Below are 18,191 nucleotides of genomic sequence, written 5' to 3' on the forward strand. Positions count from 1 at the left end.
ACGAAAGCAGTGTCTCGGAATGGGAGATCCAAAGAGACCATCTAACCTTATATTTGAAAGCAACTTTATCTTTAGAGGCGGTTACTCTGAAGAGCCGAGAAACTGTCTTTATTTATGGGTCATGTGAAAAATCATGAGGTTTTTATATAAAGCAAATAGTCTGCCCGTCGAAATATGCACGATCTCTTTATGATGACAAGAATACTGATTTTCATTTATTCATAGTCCTGACAGGTGCTCCACTTCTCCACAAGAGAGAATATAAAGATCAGTCAAATCTGAATGACTGCCAATCAAGTGGATATTTATATATCTAAATATTGCTTTGAAAATCTTTTAGAGTCGTGCTATTATACTGTCTTAATCATCAGGGAGTTTTTTTCGGTGCACATAAATGAAAGAAAAAAAAATCAAAAACTTTTCAATATTTGTTTTCCCATCGCTCTCTGTAAATCATCTCGGTGATACACAATCAGAGTAATTAGCAATAGGAGCAGCGACTCATTGTGGGGCATTTTGTCATAACCATTTTATTAAAAAAAAAAAAAAATTATGAATATACTATTTGGAGGGCACTTAGTGCGGCCATGAGCTATCAATCGCACATTCAAAGTCACTTCCCACAAACATTACATCGTCTTGAGATTTAAAAGATTTGAGATGTATATTCGCGAACAAAGAAGCGAATTTGTGTCATCCTTGAAAGCAATCATGTTCGGTCTCATACAAACTAAAACCGAGGTACATTATTATGAAAATACATCAATAACGAATTGCAGCCTTAAACTTTACAAATGAATCTTGCTTTCCAGACCTTCAATCTCCTTTTCATAGATCGAGATATTTTGAGTTTTCGTCAGCATCAAGTCATCAAGTCATTGTGCACTTAGCTGTTGTCCCTGAACATTTTAACTTTTAACTTTAAAAGATAATAATAATAATAGTGGCTACTTGTATAGCGCACAGGTCCACCTTTCGGTGCTCATGGCGCTTAGAAAAGAGTACATGTAACAGGCATAAGAAAGAAAAAACAAATTCGGAATTCTCCTAGACATAGTAAATTAAAATATTGCAATAATTACAACGAAAGAAACAAATAGGTTTTTAATTGTAATTTGAATGTTTCTGTCGATGACAGTTGACGTAATTTTAGAGGGAGCTTATTCCACAGTTTTGGACCCATGGCTGAGAAAGCCCGTTCACCCCAAGCATGTTTTATTCTGGGTGTATTAAGTAATAGTGTGTCTGATGAGGAGCGAAGACTTCGTGTGGGGTTGTATTTTGAAACAGAGTTGCTCAGGTATGCAGGGGAAGAAAGAGAGTAAACTGAATGATGTACAAGTAACATAATTTTAAAAATAATCCTTTTTTCAACTGGCAACCAATGGAGAGAACGGAGAATTGGTGATATGGAATCAGATTTCTTAGTGAATGTTAATAGGCGGGCTGCAGAATTTTGAAGTCGTTGCAGTTTTGTGACATCTTTTTTTGGAAGGTTACAGAACAATGAATTTGCAAAATCTAAACGAGAAGAAATTAAAGCATGAATTAAGATCTCAGCCGCAGGTTTAGATAAACACTTTCTTATGAAACTTAGATTACGTAATTGGTACCTTACACTCTGTTGAATATGTGTTATTATGATAAATAACTGTTTAAGTATCTGAGTGAAAGAATTGACCTGGTTATGATATTGAAAACTTTGGTTCGCCATTTTGATTGCCCGTCACGAAAGTGCCCTTCCCGGAGGCGTTATTTTTTTATGCGGCACAGATTGGGGCTTTTTTTTAAAAGGGGTCTTGATTTACAGACTAGCACTGGTCGTGTGCGTACTAGACAGTATAAGTAGTAGAGGTCTGTTTTTAATAGTGTTACATGTAATCCACTACCGCATGGAAAATCATTACATCAACAATTAAAATCAAATTGGAAATCTGAAGAGGAGGCAGCACGTCAATAAGGAGAACATCACAATAATTAGTCAATAAAACTTAACTAACTTAAACGAAGAGGAATGTTATCTAAACACATAGTTCGCGATGGATATACAAACTTCTTCGCAGAGCTTAATGCGCTAGCGAACATGACTAGTCTCACGTACGTGCAGACACTATTCAGAAGGGAAAGAGCGTACTTCCCATAGGTTTAACACGCGCCATGCCCCAATCTGTGCCGCATAAAAAATTAACGCTTCCCGGAGATTCGTGCGGAAGGTTTCTTTCACTCGCAAAAAAAGGGTGAAAGAAATTAATTTGAAATATGAAATGCGAAGGTTTCCGGTATATTGTTCATGAAAGGTCTTAGAAAGACCTTCATATATTAAAAAGGTTTTAAATACCATATTCATATCTAAATGTGAAACAGCTTTTAATCGATTTGCGGGGTATAGAGGCTTCAGTTGAATACATGCGAGGAAAAAGGGCTCAACTCCGTTTAAAAAAAAAAATTGTGTGTAAGAAGAAGAAAAAGAAGGAGAAAGACCGTTTATTTCCAAGTAGATCGGAGAAAAGGTGTTTTCATAAAGATTTTTTGTTTTAATTCATTGATATGAAGGTATGTATGCTCTGTCTCTTAAACAAACTAATGACTTGTTAGTGACTTAAAATCGTTCAGAGGGAGTTGGGGCCTTCTCCCTCTGGTGTATTCAATTCGAAGCTTGCTTGGTCGACATTTTATCCACAGTGAAGAAGTATAAATGCAATATAATGGCACAGTTATATTCTACCGCCCGAACTCTCTCTCTCTCTCCTTCACTCTCTCTCTCTCTCTCCTTCACTCTCTCTCTCTCTTATTATCTCTTCCCATTCCCATGTTCTTTCCTTTTTCACTCTATGTTCCCCTCTCACCTCTCTCTCTCTCTCTCTCTCTTTCTCTCTCTCTATTTCTATCTCTCTCTATCACTTTACAAGGCAGGATTTGATGTATATATCAATTTATCTACCCCTCTCTCTTCTTCCTTCTCTCTCTGCTTGCTTCCCCTATCTTTCCGTCACTCTCTCTTTCCTTCTCGCTCTCTCTGTTATATTCTCTCCCCGTTCCCATGTTCTTTCCCTTTTCACTCTCCCCTTCCCCTCTCACCCCCTCTCTCTCTCTCTCTCTCTCTCTCTCTATCTCTCTCTATCACTTTACAAGGCAGGATTTGATGTATATATCAATTTATCTACCTCTCTCTCTTCTTCCTTCTCTATCTGCTTGTTTCCCCCTCTCTTTCCGTCACTCTCCCCTTCCCCTCTCCCCCCCCCCCCCCCCCCTCTCTCTCTCTATTTCTATCTCTCTCTATCACTTTACAAGGCAGGATTTGATGTATATATCAATTTATCTACCTCCCTCTCTCTTCTTCCTTCTCTCTCTGCTTGCTTCCCCCTCTCTTTCCTTCACTCTCTCTCTTTCTCTCTCGCTCTCTCTCTTATTATCTCTTCCCATTCCCATGTTCTTTCCTTTCCCACTCTCCGCTTCCCTTCTCACCCCCTCTCTCTCTCTCTCTCTCTCTCTCTATTTCTATCTCTCTCTATCACTTTACAAGGCAGGATTTGATGTATATATCAATTTATCTACCCCTCTCTCTTCTTCCTTCTCTCTCTGCTTGCTTCCCCCTCTCTTTCCATCACTCTCTTTTTCTCTCTCCCACCCCTCTCTCCTTATCCAGGTTCTCCGTCATACACTGCTGCACAAAGGTATCATTGTCTCTATCCTGTCCGTCTTCCTTTCTATTCCCTGCTTCTTCCTTTTTCCCCCTTTCTTTTTCGCCGTCCCCTTGGTTTTCTATCACTCCTGCGTTTCGCTATCTATACTCCAGGCAAACTAGGTGATACTAGACCTAACAAGGCTATCCATGTTCTCAACCGGGCGGTGCCGGAGTGGGATATAGTGGGGTGGTTCTGCAAGGGAAGGGTGGTGGTGGGGGGGGGGGGGGGGGTGGTGGGGAGGTAGAGAGGGCAATGAATTCCCTTCATTCCTTAGATTTTACGGCTTTAACTTTTTCGTTTAACATTCTTTATATACTATTATATATTTCTTTCTTTCTAAATAAAATAAAGCATTTTGTTTTCTCTCAGAACAAAGGTATTTTCCACATTACGATATTTTAATTTAAACAAGTCAAATGATTATAATGTATTTTTTCGCAGGATTGTTCTCATTAAGTATTGTTTTCATATTTTGTACGCATTGCAATAGTTTATATTGTATATTTATTTGTGGAAGAAAAATCATTATGTGGAACAAAATGGGATGCGTATTTAGAAAAGCACATCCTTGATACGACGGGGCGTTGATGATCATGATGATCATTAAATGGATTACGAATGGTAAGGTCTAGTAATCTAGTTTCTCGTTCGGATTTCTTAAATTTTAGGAGAAGGGGTGTTTCATAATATTGAAAGGGGAAGTCCACCCTGATATTAACCCCATTTTAACCGGGCTATTTCAGACCACGTTTTTACCGGGGGAGGCGGGGGGGGGGGGGGGGGGGTCAAGTTGACCCTCTAAGATCTCGGAGACCGATTGTCCGATTCATGTGCAATTTTGCATAGAGGTACATTGAAATATTAGCGACGCGTTCATGTTTTCGTTTTAACGACCCATTGTTAAATACGCAAATTATGCGCATATTAATGACCGAAGAACCCACATTTTTGCTACTTTTTCTAAATTTTAAAGAAAAACACAATAAAAAGTATCATATTGACTCAAAATGAATCACAGACATGGATAAGATTTAGGTATTTACATTTTTTATTATGGTACATATGGTAACATATTTACATGAGCATGCATAAATTTGCATGGGCCTATATTATATATTTATGTATTCCTTTGTTTTTATACAGTAGGCTTGCGGGTGCACCATGTGAGAGAGAGTGAGAGGATTGAGGAGTCCTGAAAAGGACCCTGACTCGGTAATCTTTCTTGGGGGTGTGTAGTCCTGAAAAGGACTGTTTGTTATCTTTCTTAGTTTATAGTTCTAAGGATGAGTGGCTCGAGGTTTCGAACAGGTTGACTATCCGTCGTCAAGATCCTCTCCAATTTGCGCTGAGAAATTTAATTAATTTTCATTTTATTAGTTATTGACGACGAAATAAATTTGTTTTATACACGGGTTGTATAAAAAAATGTATGCAATAATTAAATCTAGGGTAAAAGTATAAATGAAAATATTAGGATGACTGTATGATTGAACAGTTTCTAAAGGGAAAATATGAATTTGTGAAGTTCCTCTGTACAGAAAATTTAGCAAACTTTAATTTCTTGGTTTCCGATGGCGGATTATATTTTATTCAGAGAGGGGTGGTATAAAAACAAATCTGCAATAATCATATTTAGGGGTGAATGCATGATTGAACATTTTCTTAAGGGAAGATATGAATGTGTGAAGTTCTGTGTAGTTCAGGGTAAATGAGAGGGGACCTTGCAAGATACGTCACATAGTTGCCAATCTGTGTATGATTGCTCGCACCTTCAAAAGTTAATAACTTTCTTATTTTAATCAATCAGTTTTTGATCAAACTTTCATTGACCTGTTTTAATACTTCTATTAAAACCAAGTTATTATCAGGGTGGACTTCCCGTGTAATATAGAAATAACTTTAAAAAATCAGTAGTGGACCAAAACAGGAAGGAAGAGGAGGAGAAGACACACGGGAAAATAATTGGAGGGGTGGCGGCTCAGTGGTCTCGTATCTGGGAGGTCCCGGGTTCGAAACCAAGTCGACGCACTGGTGCCCTTTGGTAAGGCATTAACCCTAATAAGGCCGGGGGGGGCATTATGCCCCCCCCCCCCTCCGCGATTTTTGTCGCCCCGCCGCTCACTGACTTTTTGCTTCCGAGTCTTGCGCATCTTTTAAAACGTTTTTTTTTTAAATCGGACCTACAGTTACAAAGTCACGTGACCTTTTGTTTTTGCAGGTCAGCCCGAAAATCGCTCATTTTCGTGATTTGTGTACAAAACATATGGAAATGTCATTTTTCCTAAAAAGAGATAAAACATTGGTTATTGGGTCATGTTTAAAGTTGAGGTGTTTGTTTTGGGAGTCAACATAGTTGAATTGTAGTTAGAAATGATAAAAAATATACATAAGTTAAAGAAAAACAATGAAATACATAAGAAATTATCAAAACAAGAGATAACATAAGGAGTAACCTAGCTCTTCCAAATTTATTTGGTCGTATTATTGTTTCAAATGGTCTAACGAATACATTTAGTGAAAAAGAATGCTTAAATATAAAGAATATGTGATTTATGGGTAAAAAGGTAGATTTTATGACCTTATTTGCATAAATTACCATAAATATGCAAATGAGTGATTTTTTTAAATATTAAATTTACCAGAGTATTCTATACACTTCATTTGACACGCGTGCACTAATTTTTTGTGTTTTTGTTTGTTGGCCGGGGGGGGGGGGGGACACGTGCCCCCTGTGCCCCCACCCCTAGATCCGTCCCTGATGGTGCACACATGAGTAACTCCTCGTAAGAGGGAAAATGTTTACTTTATATAGTGATGATGATGATAAATAACAGTGAGAAAAAATTAATAATATTCCGCTTTTATATAGCGCTTAATACATCAACGATATCTCTAAGCGCTTTACAGATATATTATAACACTGGTCGTCGGATTCAGGCTTGTTCGCACACATGTATGCAAATTCTCCACTCCCTGGGGAGCATTCCAGCCAGACGTCATTTTACAGACACTCCCAATGCTGAGCAAACTACATCAAATTTCGCATCCTACCTTTTACCCAATAAACGCCTGGGTGGAGAGTGGCAAATGTAGGTTAACGTCTTGCCATAGTTCATTAGTGTCGGGCTGGGATTTGAACCCCGTACCTTGTGATCTGCAGTCGGGTGACTTATCCTTCCGGTAGGAAGGAATTACTTGAATGATGTGAGCGCCGAAATCGGCTGCCTAGCAGAGCCGGAGTAATAGTTGGAGCGCCTTGAGCACCATGCATGGTGGATATGTGCGCTATATAAATATCCAATATTATTGTTATTATTATCCACTAGACCAAAACACCTCATATAGGCAAAGAGGCCTACATGTAAATTAAAAACATCATTCATAGGTTTTAATACAAAGAAGAAGGCAAGGTAAACTTTATCATGTATATATATATTATTCTTGGTCTTTTTTTCACTGACGTGCGGCATTTTGGAACACTAGGGCAAATGCTGTCTACGGCTTTCTGGCCTTGATCACTAGTTCATTACTACTTGATCGGCGATCGAACCTTCCAGGTTCCAGCTACCATCTGTTTTCCCTTTAATTAAGCTAATATTTCTCCATTTTATCAATGTCTCTAAAGTCTGTGGAGAAAATTTCGCTTTGAAAAAACAATTCAATAAACGATGCTTCTTTTTAACGGCCACCGACTTAAAGCGGAATTCTCTCCTTCATCCAAAAACGTTGGGCATTGGCTTGCATAACGATGGTGCGAAGACAGAAAGCCACAGAAAGCGTACAATTTAAAACGGCGCGTCAGAACCTGGATATCACAATGTATGTACATACCATACCTAAAATGACAGATAAATCTCCACGTGATTTTGACAACCCCTGTGTGAAACAAATCTATTCCGCCATCAATAACTAAGAAAATGAACGTTTATGACGTTGGAAATTGAAGAGAAGCTCGCAAGATACGTAACAGTGTTGCCGATTTGTGTTTTACTGATGATGACAATTTCACAAATTCATAAATTTCCTAATTATTATCTGCTATTGTTCAAACTTACACTTATTTGTTTCTTTATTTTTTTCTGATTGTATTAAAGGTACAATGTCCAATTCGCAGGCCCAAAAAATGAAAAGGTTAAATTCCAAGGGCATTTGCAATATAATACTAATTTAGAACTTTCCTCAAAACGAAAGGGCTTGAACATGTCTTTTAGGGGGGAAATAAAGAGCATTACTTGTCGAATCGACTTCAGTGATTGCAATCATTTTAGTAATATTCTGATGTTCAGACCCTTGTACCGAATTGTCGTATGTTTTGAGCTGAGCAAAGATTCAATCAGTTTAAATTTGATCATTACAAGAAAGTGGGTTATTGATGTAGACAAATGCGCGTGTGACTTTACAGCTTATTTAATGTATGTTATTAACACAGAAAAAAGAAGAAGTCAGTCACTCACTCAAAAGTGTCTGATAGTGAAGTCTAGAAAGTAAACGGGTTTCCTTGCATAATTTGAATGATAAAAAACTGCTAACATTTAAATTTCACAGATAGGACATACGTGACATATTCATAATTCCTGCAAAGTTCGACATAATTTGATGGTGGCTGCAAATGGGACATAATACCTTTAAAGCCCCACTGTCCAACTTGTAGATACTTGCTCCCTCTATATAGAAAACTTCCCCGATCGTTGCCTCTATCTTCTATCCTCTATTTATTATGTTATTTGAGAGCTGAGTTGATAAGATAGCCACCTGTCAGTGACCTCGCTGTGTGGTCTAATCCCTCCTAGCCACACTAGTGTTGATAAGCTTTAAAACCAACTTAATACCAGGGTGGACTTTCCCTTTGGGATGCATTAATCTCTAAGTTTTCTGTTCATTGACAAATCAAACAAAGTTAGATTTCTAAATTGTTCGGGGTCATGATAAGTGATAAGTAGCACAGCATTTTTAAATGTTGGCTTAAAATAGAAAAGGCGTCACACCCTCTATTATTTTATTGATGTGTGCAGAAAATGAACAAAGTCGTAATTAACAAATATATCGAACGCACATTTTCAAGTGATACATTATAGTAACGATTCGTGCAGGGAAATGGAATTAAAGTAAGAAGTAGGTTCTATCTATCCAGAAGTTTAAAATATTGTTTTAACAACAATAATTATGAAATAAATACAGTTTTAGACCTTCCCTTTTCATATTTTGAGGCCAACATTTCGTGTATAACTTTGTTTTGCCATAATTCGAATTACCTAAATGTATGTGCGATACACATTCTATCATAATCGCAAACAATATTTTAGAAGTACATGTATGTTCTGTATCACTAATCCGCCTAGAATTATTAATCATAGAAAAATATAAAAGATATTCGCTTCAAGTCATTGAAAGCAAGATTTTTGTTAACTGGAACCGGAGTTCACTCTGTTTTTACGACTGTAGTATCAGCCGACACATTATCAACAATCATCTTAGTAAAATCATCCTTATTAAACCAAAATATCTCCCTTTGGCATGTAAGCGAGCTTTATGAGGCGTTTCTTCAAGTCTTTTTGATTTCTAAGAAACATTGTTTCGGTTTAATTCCAGATGACTGTTGATGATGATGTGTCGGTTAGATCTGCAGTCACAACAACAGAGTGAACTCATTTAAATCAATTAATGCTATGATAATGTCTAAAACACTAGTGACTTTAATAATACAAATTTACCATAATGACAAACACGACTAAGTAAATGTAGTCCTATTTTTTAATAATTTACGACGTTTTTACAAAATAAATGCCATATACGGTTCGGAAAATCTTTGCCCCGTGTTTTATCTAGTCAAAAGCAAAGGCATGAGCATTAAGATCATCTCCCGAAGGAAACTCAGTGTGTACATCGGAGCGGTTTCGGAGTACCGCGCGTAATATCATAATAATCGTACATTTTGACAGTCATAGGTAGTCTGCCTGAACATTTGCAATGAAGGTACAGGGCAAACAAAGTGAAATCATGTACGCGTGCGTTGCGTGCTCGCTAAACGTGATCCAACAACGGACGGACTTTGACCATAATACATAATATAATCTTCAAATTCCGATCAAATATCAAATAAAACTTGCAAGATTAAATTGTAAATAAATATATTTTACAGAACTATAATAATATGAATTTTTATTTTTTAGATATATTTAATTAATCACATATCACTAAATTTGATATTTTTAAACTAAATTACAAACAGTCAATCGAAACTCGGAATAAATCGGGGGCGGCACGACTAGACTCGGTCGTTCGTAGCGTAGGCAAGTAATGTTGGCGATCACTACATAACACTGAGCCAACGGGTTTTACTCTCCCGTGCGTTAACAAGTTCGCAAGGTGGCATAGGTATCGCACGTCCGTGTGCTGCCCTCTCTGTACCCAAGCTTGAGCATCTTTGAGGTTTATCCATGGATATACTACCTAGCAATTATCAAAATTAAAGAAGAATTCACCAACTTTATATTCAGCAATTTCACTTGATTATTAAGACATTGGAGCTTTAATAGGTTATGACTCACTCAACAGTTAACAACCAAACTATTCATAACCCTCGTAAATTGGATTTTTCTTTTCTTCTTCGGAATTTAAGAATAAACGTTGGATTGGTTGGAGTAGGGCCTTTGTCGAATTTGTTAAGACGTAAGCTTTAATATGTCACATTCTCAAGAAACGTAAATCGGGATGATTTTTTTTGGGTAAGGGCAGGAATAATTTAGTTGTTAACTGCATGAATCTATTACTACAAATGAAATCAAACCTCAATTCGATATTAATTGCATAGCTTACAACACGACTGTCTGAAGCGGCGATAAGTGAACAGATAAACAAAGACATTGGTGATATGGCTGATGTAATTAATTTGATAGAAGAAATAGATGGTGACGTGGGTCTTCTGAAGGATGCGAGTGAAAAGATCACGTGGAATCTGATCAAGCACAATGTTGGGCAGCCACAGGAGGAAAAATATGACGGTGATGATGATGACGACTTGAGTGGTTTTGTGGTCAGATGGGTGGTTCCGAAGCTTCTTTGATGATGGCTTTAGCTTATTGTTGGTTGGTTGGGTTGTCTGTTTGCTGGGTCCAACACGAACATTGGATCGTTGGGTTTCCTGCGTGTTTGGTCCATCATCATGAACAGTGCTTGGTTGGGCTTTGGTTCCAACGGGCTTTGCCGAAGTCGAGAAGGAACCAACTGCTGAGGACACTGCACCACTTACTGAAGGGATGGATCCCGGTGATGACACGGCGTCATCCAAAGCTCGAACGCGTGGTTGACCACCAAATGCAGCAGATCCGGTGATCATCTGTTGGCGGATAACCTGGTGGGTCCGAATGAACTTGTAGATGCGAAGGTATAAGGCTGCAATACCTAAGGCAGAAGCACAAAACACAACGGCTTGGGCTTTTGCATACACATCACGCCCCCAGGGTACACCGCCGTAGACATTGCATTCGTATTCGTTCCGGAGTCTTATCGATGTCGTAATGAAGAAGAACGGCACATGGAGCCCGAAAGCGACAACAGTGCAAGCGACGGAGATCAAGACGGCAGCTCTTCGTCCGATTCGTCTAGCGAATGGCTTACAGACAGCCTGGTAGCGGTAGAACGCTATCCAGATGGTCAGGAAGAGGCCAGCGTAGAGGGCCGACCTGGCTGCAATGACCTCGATGAAACACGCCCAGGGATGGTCTCCGTGGAAGAAAACCATCAAAATCTTCAAACCGTTGATGATGCTAGCGATGAGATCGACAACGGCGAGGGCGATAAACGTGATGTCGGTGGCATTCTTAATTCCTAGACGACCGAAGACGACGATGATTGTTATGTTGCCAGGAATCCCAAAGGCAATTGCTAAACAACCAACAATCAAATGAAGTATGTAGATATCAGTAAACATGCTGGAGAAGTGTAGCAAATTATTTGCCAAAGGAGAACCATTGGATCTTGAATGAGATTTTTCGTAAGAGTCCTAATTTGTTCGAAGTCAGGTATACAATTTGCATTACGGAAACAAAAAGATATTACGCAAGTCTATAGACGACAGAGACGAAAACCGTGCCTCAAAATGAGGAGATCCAAACATACCATCTAACTTTATATTTGCATCCAATCTCATCATTAGAGGTACGTAGTCTGAACTGCCGAGAAAATTCTCTTAATTAATGGGTCATGTAAAAAATCATGAGGTTTTTCTATATAAAGCAAAATAATACTGTACCCGTCGAGATATGCACGAACACTATATTGCAGGAATAATGTCCATGTTTTCATAAACGGAAGTTTCCCTGACAGGGGCTCCACTTCTCCACAAGGAAGAATATCAAGATCGTTCCAATTTGGTGAACTTTCTTCTCTTTTTTATTTTTTTACTGCCAATCAATATATCTCTATAAGTATATTGCTTTGAAAACCTTTTAGAGTCTGGCTATTATATTTAGTCATTAGGGAGTTCTTTTCGGTGCACATAACGGGATAAAAATCCATAACGTTTCAACATTTTTTTCCAATTCTTCTCTGTAAAACATCTCGATGATACATTATAAGAGTAATACAAAAATGGGAGCAGCACATCATTGTGGGGCATTTTGTCATTACCATTTTATTAAAAGCTATCGACCACACATTCAAAGTGAAATAGTCACTTCACTTAGGCCTTTCATCATCTCGTGATGAAAAAGATCTGAAATGTATATTCGCAAAAAAGAAGCGATTTGCTGTCATCTTTGAAACCAATTTTGCTCGATCTCATACAAACCAAAACCGAGGTACCTTATCAATAACGAATTGCAGCCTTAAACTTTACAAACGAATCTTGCTTTCGAGACCTTCAATCTCCTATTCATAGATCGAAATACTTTGAGTTTCAGTTAGCATAAAGTCTTTCTGCCCTTAAAGGGAACCGGTATATTTGTCTCAGATTCTGAAACAAAATCCTGGGTTAAGCTCATGCTGCAATCTATAATAATAATACGCTAAGGCTCCGCGGGGGGCGCGGCGTCTCGGCGAGCCTTTGTATTCTATTGTTTTTTAATGAGATCGCCGACCGAAGTTGGTGCGGCTATCTCCTCCTGAACCCTCCCCTCGGGGTACCCGTGCCCTGTGCCATCGTCCGCGGGAGAGTCTACTCTGTGGAATTGGCTATACTCCGCCCGAGGTCCTCCTCCGTGTCGACGTCCAGGGCGAAAACAGACGCGATATGCATAATGCAGGATATGCGTGACGACAGAGATACCTCATGGATATTCAACATTACATCCGTAGACACACGACCGATGACTATCCGTATAAAATTGTATACACAAAAATCGGTCGTAAAAGAACTCGAACCATATTCCATACCTTACCTGGCTTACCATGTCGCACGCAAGCACGCCAAAACACGTACATTTTCGCAGTTGCGAGATCGAGACGGAGCGTAGGGCTCGAGTTTTTGGCGGTCGATTTTGATTTGGTAGAAGCTGAATCTAGACCATGAACCACTAAACATCGCGAAACTGCAATCAATTTCCATCACGAATTCACGATTGCTGCAATATTATAAAGTTTCCATAAATAGAGGTATGAAATTAAAGCCTATTTTGTGATGTTCTCGCCATGTTTACGTAATTTTGATAATCATTTCTTCAAAGTAAAGAAAATCAGACAAAATCACCGTAACTGACAGTGCATTGCCACTGTGTAGTGTGTGTGAGATGAGCTGAGTTGCAGTTAAAAGTGTGTGAGTTGAATTCGAGTCGAAGAGATTTGACACTTTGAAATTGTTATCTGTTGGTTTGCATCATTATTGCCGCGATTTCAATATAGTTTCGTGAATAGATTTACGAAACCTGAGCTTAGAATTAGTAAAAGTATTACTAGACTCTAATGTCTACGTTTTTAAAAGACTGTTTGATTTTCCTGTGAAAATTTTACTTTGAAAAATGATTATCGAAATTCATGGTCAGAAATAATCACAATCTAGGGTCTATTATGTTACAGTTCTTGCATCAAATCAATGCATGAAAACTTAGTTATTGAACTAGAAAATGTTTTTTTTTTTAAAATAGGCAATTATGAAGTAGGAAGCCTGAAACCTAATAGCCTACTAAACAAATCTCAACAAAGTGTAGGCCTATCCTTATATGAATTAATGAAAAAGTAGCCCCAGAAAAAAGAGCCCCCGAAAATTTCCCTAAAATTTGAAATGGAGCCCCCAAAATGAAAAACTTAATTTTTTGCCTGCGCACCCCCTCTAGAATCCCGCGGATTTCCGCGGGTCCTGAGTTGAGTGTATATATAATATAGGCGTGGGGTCCACGGGTTTCAAGGGGCCATAAACCCCCGAAAGCTCGGGGGTTTTAGGCGTATAGGGTCAGATGAGCATATTTTAAATACTTTATTTGTGACACTTGCGGGTCACTAATTGGCGTGGGGTCAATACGTAGAGTTGCGTAGTGTTGCGTAACAACTACGCTGGCCTACGTTACTATATGCTGAGGGACGGAAAGGGGTACGCAAGATGAACGAAAACAATTCAACCTGTTTAATTTTTTTCGCCAGCCTACGCATAACCTACGCAGGGACTATTTCCCCATTAATACGCAGCCTAATTTCTGCGTAGTCGGTACGCCACACTACGGAACTCTACGCAGTTCCAGTGGCTTAAAGAATAACTACCGGTACAGTTGGATCGTTTTTTTAATTTTTATATAAGGCCAAATTAAAAAAAAAACATGTTTAGCTTCCTGTTTTTTCGAAAAATGGGAAGGAGGAGGCCCTTTTTTTTTTCTTTTTATTTTCTTTCAAAATGGCCGCTCCGTACATTTTTCCTGACATTCAGGCTCTTTTTCAAGATGGCGGCCGACAATTTTTTTTTTTCTTTTTTAAAATCAGAAATACATTTTAGCAGTTTCATGTTTTTTTTCTTTCAAAAAAAAAAAATAAATAAACAAATTTTAAAAAAATAGGAGGCGGCCCCCAAAAAAGAAAGCAGGCGGGAACGCTGTTTTTTTTCTTTCAAAAATAAAAAAAAATAAAAAAATAAAATACTTTAAAAAAAAGCGGGCGGGGACGCTAAACATGTATATTTTTTTAATGGCCTGAATGGCAAATAAAGTTCTTGGTGGTTTTAATTTAGACAGTCTCTATATATCTATTTACACCCCCCGCCCCCCTCTAGAATCCCGCGGAATTCCGCGGGTCCTGCTAGTGATAATTATAAACCTTTAGGTCAGTCAGGAACCCCATGACTTTTACAAGCCGATCGCCTGTATGATTATCAAGATATTTATGATTGGAAATCGAAGCCAAATTTGGCGTTTGCCTAACGGCTTTCATAACTCTACACTCTACTCTATTAGGGGAACGAGTATGGTAAAACCGGTCACTCAAAGATTTTTACTTTTTTGAGGCACTTCTTGAACATTTTAAAGCGCTTTTTTGTTTGTTTAGGGCTTCAGTATTACACAATATCACATAAAATGATAACACGTAGGGCCGTGCATCTCAGATTTAACATTGTTAAACGATGCCTTTAACTTTTGGCACTGAAAACTTAACTCCATGACTTGTAAAGTATCTGAGTGAAAGAATATACCGGGTTATGATATTAAAAGGGAAAATGTTCGTTTGCCATTTCGATTTCCCGTCACGATAGTGCTCTTCCCGGATATTCGTGCGGAAGGTTTCTTTCAATCGGAAAAAAGGGTAAAAGAAATTAATTTGAAATATGAAATTTGAAGGTCTCCAGTATAGTTCATGAAAGGTCTTAGAAAGAGCTTCATATATCAAAAAGGTTTCAATTACCATATTCAAATCTAAATGCCAGCAAGCTTTTAATCGATTTGCGGGGCACTAGATGCTTCAATCGAATACATGAGAGTATAACGGAGGAGAACCTATGACATACCTCTCTTTAGGCGCGCCTCGGGGTAATGGCAGGATGTAACATTCCCTTGAGCCTAAAAAACAGCTATTCCTCTCATATCTGTCAATATATCTATATTATTTCCAAGTCAATCGGAGAAAAGTGTTCTCATCTTCTGACAACCCTTAATCAAGTAAACACCTTTTTTAAAATCCTTGGATATGGAAGTATGTGTGTTCTGTCTCTTAAATAAAGTAATGACTTTTTAATGACTTAAAATCGTTTAAATGGAGTTGGGGCCTTCTCTCTCTTGGTGTTTTCAATTCGAAGCTTGCTTGGTCGACATTTTATCCACGGTGAAGAAGTATAAATGCAATATAATGACACAGTTATATTCTACCGCACCGAGCTCTCTCTCTATCTCTATTCATTCCAATGTTCTTTCTTTTTCCGCCCTCTCCCTCCCCCTCTCTTTCTCTTTATTTCTCTGTCTCTCTATTTCTTTACAAGGCAGGATTTGATTCATATAGAAATGTATCTACCTCTCTCTCTCTCTCTTCTTCTTCTTTCTCTTTCTCTCCCTGTTTGCCTCCCCACTCTCCCTCTCTTCTCATCACTCTCACTCTTTCTCGGTCCTGCCACTCTTTCCCCCTTTCCTTATCCAGGTTCTCCGTCATTCACTGCTGCACAAAGATCTCATTCTACCTAGCAACTCTCTTGTTTTCTCTATCTTGTCCAACTTTCTTTCTATTCCCTGCTTCTTCTTTTCCCCCTTTCTTTTTTGCCCTCTCCTTGGTAATCCTCATTACAAAGTTCCTCGCTGTAATGAATATTTGAACAATTCTATGTAAATTTGTCGCCTATTTTACTCCAAAAGAGTCGTTAGGCCAGCATGCAAAATGTCCTTTGCCTTCCCAGATCAGACACATACACGCTGAAGTGCCCTCAGAATATGTGATTAGTTTCCCGATTTTTATGCTCAAATGTGACGGGAAAAAATATAAAAATCAAACAAACATTTGGAGAAAGAATCATTTATTCAGTGTATCTCATTCAAAATGCCAAAAATAGAGAAAATATCACCATTGGCGGTAAAGATATAAACAACGTTAAACCATATCTGAAAATTGCAATGGGTATCCAACATAGTCCCAAATGTGTGATGTAGGTTGTTCATATTGTGACGTCACCGTTTCGCATGTAAAATAACGCCGTCAATTCACTTTGTGAGTAGGTTCGGGAAAGGGTAACAAAATTGCATTTAATTTATTCATCACAACAGTGAGGGCTTCAAGACTACTTTGCTCATTTTGTTAATGTTCTCAGCAATCTGTAGAGGTGTAATATGCCCATTTTCCACATTTCAATGAACCATCTCTTTAAAACAGTCGGTCCCCGGGTTGCTTACATACGTACAACGCAACACGCATGCTGTCTTGGCGGTCAAGCAAAACAAGCAAAACAACTAACTCTTGGCAAATAACAAGGAGTGGATGGCATAAGAGAGAAAGAAATATTATAACATTACATTGGAAGATATGGTGAAGAAATAAGGCAGTCAGGTTGGTCTAAATGAAGTGGATGCTCGAGACAAGAAGAAGTAGAGGGAGGGAGTATATCCTCATGGCGCGAAAGTCGGTAACCTCTCGTAAGAGGGAAAATGCTGACTTTAATCAGTGATGATGATGATAAATAATAGTGATTAAAAATTAAAAAAACTTACCAACTTGCTGGATTTCATTCTTGGTCTTTGCTTCACTGACGGGCGGCATTTTGGAACACTTGGGCGAATGCTGTATACGGCTTTCTGGCCACGATCATTACCACTTGATCGGTGATCGAACCTTCCAGGTTCCAGCTACCATCTGTTTTACCTTAAAGCTAATATTTCTCCATTTTCTCAAAAGAATTTCTCTAAAGTATGAGTAGAAAATTGCGCATTGAAGAAACAGTTCAATAAACGATGCTTCTCTTTAAACGGACACCGACTTCAAAGCGGAATGATCTACTTCATCCCTAAACGTTGTGTTTTGGCTTGCATAAATTATAACGACGAAGCAAAGATAGAAAGCTGACAAAAAGCGTGAAATCTAAAACGGCGCATCAGATCCTGGCTATCATAATATATGTACGTACAAGTACATTAAAGATAAGTCTCAACGTGATTTTGACAAGTTTTAATGTTCTATTCTAAAACAGAAAGCAGTAAGTTCTTGGTCCTCCGCTCCAACGAGGTCCAGGGCTACATGGGTCCGGAACGAGCTCGTCTCCAATAATCTTCGCAAGCTCTCAGTCCCTAAGGGGACCTAATCATGACTCTAACGGTCTCTCGCGGTCAACTAGACCCGAAGTCTAGCGGCAGTCTGATGTCCGGCTTAGGGTACCGGTTCATGGCACAAAGGCGTGATGGTAGGGGCAAACCGTTACATAATAGACCCCTATCTTTTGCAAGCAGATTATACTAGCTCATTCATGTTCATCGCTAAAAGAAGGAAGTTGTATGCTTCGCCAGGTACCATCTTGACCATGATGATTAGTAGTCTAGAAAAACAGCGGGCTTTCATCATGATCAAACAGATTTTAGTAATCACTTCAAGAGGCTGTTTTAGTAGGCCCTATATACAAAC

At 38.6% G+C, this 18,191-nt stretch overlaps 1 protein-coding gene across 1 annotated transcript; it reads right to left on the reverse strand.

Annotated features, from left to right (window-relative positions):
* Window positions 1-10,292: 10,292 nt before the first annotated feature.
* Window positions 10,293-18,191, reverse strand: LOC115921124. The gene is made up of 2 exons (XM_030978237.1): window positions 17,288-18,191; window positions 10,293-11,087 (listed from the first exon to the last, which is right to left on the reverse strand). Exons 1-2 carry the CDS (start codon window positions 17,334-17,336, stop codon window positions 10,486-10,488), a joined length of 651 nt encoding a protein of 216 aa, XP_030834097.1. The 5' UTR covers window positions 17,337-18,191; the 3' UTR covers window positions 10,293-10,485.

The sequence above is a fragment of the Strongylocentrotus purpuratus genome, unplaced genomic scaffold, assembly GCF_000002235.5.
Source record: "Strongylocentrotus purpuratus isolate Spur 01 unplaced genomic scaffold, Spur_5.0 spur5_scaffold_1, whole genome shotgun sequence".
In the NCBI taxonomy this organism is placed as follows: domain Eukaryota; kingdom Metazoa; phylum Echinodermata; class Echinoidea; order Camarodonta; family Strongylocentrotidae; genus Strongylocentrotus; species Strongylocentrotus purpuratus.